This window comes from Eptatretus burgeri, chromosome 4 (assembly GCF_056783735.1).
Source record: "Eptatretus burgeri isolate ZD-2024b chromosome 4, Ebu_testis_v1, whole genome shotgun sequence".
In the NCBI taxonomy this organism is placed as follows: Eukaryota; Metazoa; Chordata; class Myxini; order Myxiniformes; family Myxinidae; genus Eptatretus; species Eptatretus burgeri.
The window spans coordinates 52,542,953-52,552,952 of NC_140964.1; the positions used below are offsets into that span (position 1 = coordinate 52,542,953).

Genomic DNA, 10,000 nt, shown 5'->3' on the forward strand with positions numbered 1-10,000 from the left:
GCAAGATAATGACCCAAAACATACCTCCAGGCTATGTCAGAACAACCTGAGAAGAAAAGAACAAGACGGTAGGCTCCAAATCATGGAATGGCCAGCGCAGTCTCCAGACTTAAAGCCCATCGAGCTGGTTTGGGATGAACTGGACAGAAGAGTGAAAGCAAAGCAACCTAACCTACAAGTGCAACCCATTTGTGGGAACTTCTCCAACAGTGTTGGGAAGAACTTTCCGAACAATATTTGATTCCCATTGTGGAAAGAATGCCACGAGTATGTTCGGCTGTTATATCTACAAAAGGTGGCTACTTTGATGAGTTAAAATTTAGATTAAATTTTGATCAACAAAACGATTCCATGATTTATTTTTTTTATCTGCAATTGTTTATTTATTCTATGCTTTAATTTCGGAGTGCATTCAAACATTAAACTGCTTAAATTCCAGTAAAAACTGGAAAAATGGCGGTGTTCTAAAACTTCAGACTGGTAGTGTATATACTGTATGTATGTGTATGTATATATATATATATATATATATATATATATATATATATATATATATATATATATATATATATATATATATATATACATACATACGTATATTGTCGTGTCCAGGTGATTTGCACCATCCTGGACCTGGACGGACAGCCGGCAATTTTAACTCGCAGGTGAACAGCCAAAATTCTCGGTGGTTACGGCACGCGCAGGATGGAGCCAGGCAAAGCGCGTTTCCAGAACGGAAGCACACGGGTTTATTCTCGAACCCACAATGAACAAACACAAGGAACTTCATCAATAGTGATTTAATAAACATAAATCAAGGGTGATAATGAAAATAAATCAAAGCATGAGATAATGAAAAGTGAGGTAAACTAAATCCTAATTTGAGACGTCTCCACTCAGTCACAAAAACAGACAAGGGGAAAGATATAAATAAAAGAAAATCTCCCCTTTATGCCGGCACTCAGCTTTGCATCCAGAGATGAACTTTATGAGCCCGGTGTGATCGAACTGTTTAGCCACTGCTTGGGAAAACGCATCAAAATGGCGTGAAGTCATTCTCTGCGGCCACGTACTTGAGGAAATTCATGTGGACGGTCTTCAACGCAAGGAGCCCACAAACTGCCGTACAGTTTCTTCTCACGATCGAGATTGGCACACCACTCCCTCTAAGCCTTTCTCCTTGATCATACAACAAGGCGACTACCAAGGCTGGCAGATAAGAGACGAGCAGGAGCGACCGCCAGCCCAGTCTTGGCTTTCTTCTTGACCCAGCCGAACCAACAACGGCTAGCCGCAAGCGCATTATTTTAGCACATCAACAAATTCACACCAGCACCACAACGATAATCAGGCAGCTCTCTCATCATGCCCAGAGGAGACAAGAAGGCCGATGTTCACTTTCAACCGTCCTCCCTCTCTCAAACCTTCTCCCCGTCACGTCACCCCAACTATTCATCAGCCTTGGGAGCATTGCCTGCCGGTTATGTTTTCTGGGAGACAGGGTTTGGTCTGCTGGTTATTGTTGTAGTGAAGCGTGGTTCTTCATTGCCGGCCTTGTAAATGTAAAAACGTAGGAATAGGTCATGGGGCAAACAAAAACTGGGAGATACTAAACCCTACCAAATTAATACACCACCACCCCCAGATGGTGACATGTAAACAATCTTAAGCTCACAGTTTTCCCTACTTCAACAACTTGTGATATCTCCTACCCATCCATAGTCCATGCGATACCATATAATCCTATCTTCACCATGGGATTCCACCATCAACCCCCACAAACGTAACATATATATATATATATATATATATATATATATATACATATATATATATATATATATATATATATATATATACATATATATATATATATATATATATATATATATATATATATATATATACATACAGCACCTCTAGAAAGTCTACACCCCCTTTCAAAATTTACACCTTTTGCTGCCTTATAGTCTGGAATTAAATTGCAGTAAATCAGACTTTTTCCACCTTTATTTACATATCGTAACCCACAACTTCCAAGTAAAAAACAAATTCCTACAAATTTCAGAAAGTTAATTAAAAATGCAAAACGAGGATATCGTGGTTGGATGTGTCCACCCTGCCTATAATAGCAATGGTAAATTAGCTGGGGTGTAACCAATCACCTTAAAAATCACACACCAAGTTAATTGGACTCCATCTGTGTTAAATTGTCATGATTCTGATTATTTCAGAATAAAATCTGAGACATCTATACTAATAAATGGCTGTGTGTGTGTGTGTGTGTGTGTGTGTGTGTGTGTGTGTGTGTGTGTGTGTGTGTGTGTGTGTGTGTGTGTGTGTGTGTGTGTGTGTGTGTGTGTGTGTGTGTGTGGCTACCTGTGTGTGTGTGTGCCTACCTGTGTGTGTGTGTGTGGCTACCCGTGTGTGTGTGTGTGGCTACCTGTGTGTGTGTGTGTGGCTACCTGTGTGTGTGTGTGTGGCTACCCGTGTGTGTGTGGCTGTGTGTGTGTTGCTGTGTGTGTGTTTGGATGTGTGTGTGTGCGGCTGTGTGTGTGTGAGGCTGTGTGGGTGGCTGAGTGTGTGTGTGGCTGTGTGTGTGGCTGTGTGTGTGTGTGTGTGTGTGTGTGGCTGTGTGTGTGGTTTATGTGTCTGTGTGTGTGTGTGTGTGGCTGTGTGTGTGTGTGTGTGTGTGTGTGTGTGTGTGTGTGTGTGTGTGTGTGCGTGGTTTATGTGTGTGTGTGTGTGTGTGTGTGGTTTCTGTGTCTGTGTGTGTGTGCGTGTGTGGCTGTGTGTGTGTGTGTGGCTGTGTGTGTGTGTGTGTGTGTGGCTGTGTGTGTGTGTGTGGCTGTGTGTGTGTGTGTGTGTGGCTGTGTGTGTGGCTGTGTGTGTGTGGTTTATGTGTCTGTGTGTGTGTGGCTGTGTGTGTGTCTGTGTGTGTGGCTGTGTGTGTGTGGCTGTGTGTGTGTGCCTGTGTGTGTGTGGCTGTGTGTGTCTGTGTGTGGCTGTGTGTGTGTGGCTGTGTGTGGCTGTGTGTATGTGTGTGTGTGTGTGTGTGTGTGTGTGTGTGTGTGTGTGTGTGTGTGTGGCTGTGTGTCTCACGCATATCTCCCTCCCGCAGTGAAGAGCAACGTTTGGTGAGGTGTCGCTTTCCCCTCCTCCCCCTTAACGCCTCCTCCTTCATCCTCTCCTTCCACCTCTCACCCGACACCTGCCCTCTTCTCTTTCTCTCCCTCCCCCCGCTTTATTGACCCATCAGTGAAGCGATGGATTGTATTTTCTGGTATAATATGTGTATATATATATATATATATATATATATATATATATATATATATATATATATGTGTATATATAAATATATATACATATATATATATATATATATATATATATATATATATATATACATATATATATATATATATATATATATATATATATATATACATATACATATATATATACATATACATACACACATCTAGATATATTTCATTTTATGAGCCAGAGGGTCGGGAGGTTGAAAGGTCCTGTTGGTGGACAATTTAGGGCCACAGCAAAAACAGGTCGGGAATCACTGGCCTCGCCAATAACAGCTTTGTAAAGTCTGCGAAAATCTATGTGTTTGAGGATGATGTGTGCCAGTGGTGAGGTTTATTCCATCTCTCTACCTCCAGCTCCACAATGGTGGGCCCAGTTGGGTGGACAGCGCTTTGCTGCACGTCGAAGTACCTGTGAGACACGGTCATCAGCATTTCCTATACCCAATGGCCATGAAAACGAACGGGCCGCTGAAATGCTCCTCCAACTTTTCATTCAATCATCATCAACTGACGGTAATGCATATCAGCAGGTTCCTGAAGACTTTGGGAGAAGGAATATGTTGAACAACCTAAATTATATATGTCTGAACTCATTATTACAACCACAATAATGACGTTTGTACCATGCATGTGGCTGTGGCCATTTAGCCAGTGGGTGTGGATTCTCCTTGTGGACGTGGTTACTGTGTGGGATTGGATGTTTCTTCGAGGGCGGAACTATGTTTTTGAAGGTGGCAGTTACCAATATGTTGTGCTTCATGCAGGCACGTCTGACGACTCTGCTACCTGCTGATGATCATCCCAAAAGCAGTGTGCCTGTCTATTATCGAGAAAAAGTCCAACAGCATGACATTCCTGATGTACTGGTATGTATTTTTTGAGATAACAAAAAAGGTTAACATCAATTGTTTGTTTGTTACCTCTGCCACCGAAGGTGAAGGGGGTTATGTTTCCACCCCTTTCTGTCTGTTTTTCTGTCTACAGGATATCTCAAAAAGTTCTGAACGGATGCGGATGAAATTTTGTGGACAGTTTCAGTGTGTGACAAGAACGAACCGATTAGATTTTGGTGAAGATCCGGATCCAGATCCGATTACTATACTTTTTTTCAGTGATTCTTCACCATTGAGAGATAGGGCTAAACTAATATATAACACGCTACCTCAAATAGTTGTGGACGGATTCGGATGAAATAAAACTTGGTGGACAGATTGGGTGTGCGTGTGACCACGATGAATTGATTCGACTTTGGTGAAGATCCGAATCCGGATCCAACTACGATAATTTTTAAAGTGATTCTTCACCATTGAAAGATGGGGCTAAAAATTATATTAAGCATAATATCTCAAAAATGTATAGGGCCAGATATGTCATCGTGGATCAGGCATTACGGGGCGGAGGTATGCGCTACACCGAGTGTCATTCTAGTTTCATCTTTAAAAGGTAATTACAGGAAATAAAAGGAACTTTGACATCAGAGGAGGCCATCATGCCCATCATGGATGTGCATTTCTGCGAATATCCATGTACCCCTCTATTTCGAATGCTTCTAGGTACCTATCTAATTCCTTTTTAAACCTATCTACCATTTCTTTCCACTGCCACTACCTTTCCAGGGAGAACTTTCCATGCATTAACTACTTTCTGATTTGCGACCCTTGTCTCTATGTCGTTCTAACTCTCCTCTTTTTCACTCTCCGGCTCTGTCCCCTGGTCCTATATTGCTGTCTTCTCTGCTGAAAAACTCTTCCACACTCATTTTGTCCCTACCCTTCACTATGTTAAACATCTCTATCACATCTCCTCGTAATTTCTTCCTTTGTAATGAATAAAGTCCCTTCTCCTCCTGCTCATCATAGCTGAGTCGAGATAGCCCCGGAATAAATCTAGTCGATTTATACTGAACCCTGTATTTATACTGAAATCTAGCTGCCTGGCACTGTTGTCTCCTTACCCCCTGTATTACAACCTTCTTCTGTGTCCTTTTATCCTTTTAGGATGAGCATTGGAGTGTCGATGAGAGTGCAGTGTAGTGATAGCCGAGGCTTAGTGGAAAGGTGTGAGGGGCTAGTAAGGGCCTCACCCTGATGGGTCAAGAGGCAGATTGTTGATATCCGTTTGGCTTATAGCTCTTTTTAAAATGCTGATGCTCTTTTGTGCGTCCAAAATCGATGGTTGGCGGTTCGTAGGGAAAACAAGAAAAAGATATTGTGAGTGTATATGCAGCCGCGCAGTGCACCTGGGACCTCTCGGCATCACCGTGCCCTCGCCTCACACTCCCATCACCCTGCGGTGGGCCCTGGATCCAGCGCCACTTCTCGTGGACCCAGCACAGTTCATCCCGGCAGGCGATTCCCGAGCAGGCAGGCAGTCTTCTTGTCTAGTCCCCGGTGCACCCACACCAGCCTCGAACCGAGCCGCGTCCTGGCCTTTATACGTGCAACACCAGGAGTGGCTCCGAGGGAGCAAAGTTCACACGAGGACCCTTCAACCCTGTCCAGGCACCCCTCCCATTGGTGCTTGTCCAATGGGGTGGGTCCGGCAATTGGGTTGTGGAAAACCCCCGATTTATGATATTCATAATCTAATGAAATAACTAATTCTGGGGAATCCAATGTTTTCATGCTTGCTCTCCCCTGGGGTACATTTCCAAAACCATAACAATATATAGTATAGGGTGATTTCCAATCAAGTTCCTATTTTAAATATAGAAATACTCTTGTTATCAGAGGAAAAGCATTGAAAAAAGGAAAAATTGAAAAGCTTTTTTATTTCCATTAATATTATTTTTCCTTTTCTCTCAGATTGAACATTACTACAGCTTACATTTGTTATTTATAGAAGGTTCAACTAATCACATGATATTCAACTGGTACTTCAGAAAGTATTTTCCCTCCACAGAACTGCAGTTGGAGTCCTTGTTTACACATCAACTGCCAAGTTGGTCTCCTTTCCAAACAAGAGAGCGTCGTGGTCACCCTGCACTCACGCCTCTGGGCATCGTCTTTCCTTGAGGAAAAGCGTTCACTTCTGACTCTGCACACAGTTGCCCACTTCCAGGTCACCAAGATGCCTCCAGCCAGGCTGCTTGAGGGTGTGTCTGCTGGCAGGGTGTTGGTGAGCAATTTCTGTTTAAAAAAAAAAAAACTGATTGTACTATAGATTGAAAGAGACAAGGTCATTTGTGTTATTTACCTCTATAATCAACAACTAATCACATTTAAGTTAAAGTAAAGCCCTTAAGTGCAGGGAGACCGAGGGATGGAGAGGGGCAGAGGGAAGAGTTGTATTTTTTAAAAATTTTTAATTATTTAAAATGGTGATATATATATATATATATATATATATATATATATATATATATATATATATATATATATATATATATATATATATATATATATATATATATATATATATATATACACACACACACACACACACACACACACACACACACACACACACACACACACACACACACACACACACACACACACACTCTCGCACACTACATCGCCAAAAGTATGCGGACACCCCTTTTAATTTATGGATTTGGCTATTTGAGCCACACCCATTGCTGAGAGGTGTATAAAATCAAGCACACAGCCATGCAATCTCCATAAACAAACATTGGCAGTACAATGGGCCGCACTGAAGAGCTCAGTGGCATCCAACGTGGCACCGTCACAGGATGCCACCTTTCCAACAAGTCAGTTCATCAAATTTCTGCCCTTCTCGAGCTGCCACGGTCAACTGTAAGTGCTGTTATTGTGAATTGTAAATGTCTCGGAGCAACAACAGCTCAGTTGCGAAGTGGAAGGCCACACAAGTTCACAGAATGGGACCGCTAAGTGGTGAAGCATGTAGCACAGGAAAATTGTCTGTCGTCGGTTGCAACACTTACAACCGAGTTCCAAACTGCCTCTGGAAGCAACGTCAGCACAAACACTGTTCATCTTCATGAAATGGGTTTCCATGGCCGAGCAGCCACACACAAGCCTAATATAATGATGTGCAATGCCAAGCGTCCGCTGGAGTGGTGTACAGCTCACCGCCATTGGACCCTGAAACTGGAAATGCGTTCTCTGGAGTGATGAATCACGCTTCACCATCTGGCAGTTTGACTGATGCCAGGAGAACACCACCTGCCCGAATGCATAGTGCCAACTGTAAAATTTTGTGGAGGAGGAATAATGGTCTGGGGCTGTTTACCTTCGCATTCTGCGAAAGGTTATGTTTTGGTCGCTGTGTATTTATTTATTTGTGAACATGTGTGTTTGTTTGTTATTCGCATAACTCAGAAAGTATTAAACCGAATTGCATGAAATTTGGTGGGATGATTCGTGAGTATCCAAGGATGACTTGATTAGATTTTGGGAGTGATCGGGTCAAAGGTCAAGGTCATGAAAAGGTCAAACACTCTTTTGAGCATAACTTCCTTCATAATACAGCTATCGACATGCAACCACCACCATATTGTTCCATGACGAGATACCTTTCAGATATGTAATGTCGGATTTGACGTAACGTCATCAGAAGTGCGTCTAAATGACGTCACAAGATGACGTAAATTTTCAATTTTCGATCTCATCAGTTTTGATCATACCGTTTTGTAGGACTTACCTTAAGGACGTCACACACCAAATTTGACTTCGATCGGACTGACTGTTATGACGTCAGTGACGTTTGAACATGACGTTTTTCAATTGTGGCTAAAATGTCCTGATATTTTACATTCAAATATCTATATAATTTATAAAGCAAAGTCTCCCAAATCCAGGCATTAGGATCAGTACCAAAATATCTGTTTATTGATGTACAGGTTTTGCCAATTAACTCTGTAGTCAAGGTCAAGGTCACACTCAAGGTCAAAATATACTTGTAGGCATAGCTTCAGATCTAATAGAGCTATTGACATGAAACCAACGTTAAAACGTTCAGTGAACTACGAGCTTTCAGAATGGTAGTCCCCGATTGGACGTGATGTCCCCGGAAGTGCGTCAAAATGACGTCAAAAGATGACGTCATTTTTCAACTTTTTAATTTTTCAGTGTTTATTATTCCATTTTGTTGGACTGCCTTCAAGGAGGTTACACACCAAATTTGACGTCAATCGGACTGACGGTTGTGATGTCATGGACGTTTTAAAATGACGTTTTTCAAATGTGCCCGGAAAAAAGTTGCGGCGGCGAAGGTATGCGCTCTACCGAGTGCCCGTTCTCGTTTTTCATGGTTCTGGCTTGGCCAATTCCTTCCAGTGAAGGGAAATCTTAATGCTACAGCAAAAAATGTCATTCTAGACGGTTGTGTGCTTCCAACTTTGTGGCAACAGTTTGGAGCAGGCCCTTTCCTGTTTCAGCATGACAATGCCCCCGTGCACAAAGCGAGGTCCACACAGAAATGGTTTGTCGAGATCGGTGTGGAAGAACTTGACTGGCCTGCACAGAGCCCTGACCTCAACCCCATTGAACACCTTTGGGATGAATTGGAATGCCGACCGCGAGCCAGACCAAATCACCCAACATCATTGCCCAACCTCACTGATGCTCTTGCGGCTGAATGGAAGCAAATCCCAGCAGCAATGTTTCAACGTCTCGTGGAAAACTTTCCCAGAAGAGTGGATGCTGTTTCAGCAGCAAGGAGGGGGGGGGGCAACTCCATATTAATGTCCATGAATTTGGAATGAGATGTTGGATGAGCAGGATGTCCACATACTTTTGGCAATGTAGTATATATATATATATATATATATATATATATATATATATATATATATATATATATATATATATATATATATATTTATATCCACACATATACATATATGTGTATAAAATTTGTCGTGTCCAGGGGTTTAGCCCCTACCTGGACAGATGGCCAAACAGTTCTCGTGTGGAGGCCCGCAGCCGAGACTCCTGGAGTTTAATGCGTGCATGGGAAATAAATGCTCGACGTTTCACCTTGGTAATCGTAAGGGAGGAAACACAGCACAGGGGTTTTACTCTCAAGCCCATGACAGATACACTGACACAAGCAAATTAAATTAAATGGATAACTTAATGACAGCAATCAAATATGTACAATGACAAAAATGAAAGAAAAACGTGAGGTAATCTAAATCTAATTTTGAGGCGTCTCCGCACACAGACACACACACACACACACACACACACACACACACACACACACACACACACACACACACACACACACACACACACACACACACACACACACACACACACACACACACACACAGTCATATATAACATAGAAAATGAGAAATCCCTTTTCGTTTCTTCACTCAGCTGAGTGCAGGGGATATTTTTGATGAGGCAGCGTGCTCAGACCACCTCGTCACTGCGTGGGTAACCGCGCCCCAAAGATGGCATCAAGCAATTTGTGAGGCAATATTCGACGTCAGGGCTCCCGAACCGCAGTGTGGCTTCGAGGTCCGTCTCTCACGACCAACCAGAGTCAATGGCCAGAATTTTGCTGAGCACGCAGCCAATTTGCCTCAGTACGAATACGAGAATCACGCAGCTATTTTACCGTGCCGAGAGGAGAGTGAAGTGAGATCCTCCATTCCAGTCACATTCCTCTCACGACTAAACTGCAACCTCACTCTTCTTCATGCGTCGAAGGAGAGCCAGCCGTAATGCCCTACTCTT

The 10,000-nt window shown here is 42.6% G+C and overlaps 1 protein-coding gene across 4 annotated transcripts in view; it reads left to right on the top strand.

The window, feature by feature from the left end:
* The window catches only part of LOC147028067 (integrin alpha-8-like), a 225,910-nt gene that overhangs the window by 200,996 nt on the left and 14,914 nt on the right, over window positions 1-10,000 (top strand). For all 4 annotated transcript variants that reach the window (XM_085878073.1, XM_085878074.1, XM_085878072.1 and 1 more), the window contains 3 exons: window positions 3,681-3,839; window positions 4,091-4,192; window positions 6,228-6,443. In XM_085878073.1, coding sequence (XP_085734199.1) covers window positions 3,681-3,839; window positions 4,091-4,192; window positions 6,228-6,443 — 477 coding nt within the window. The remainder of the gene's footprint in view (window positions 1-3,680; window positions 3,840-4,090; window positions 4,193-6,227; window positions 6,444-10,000) is intronic.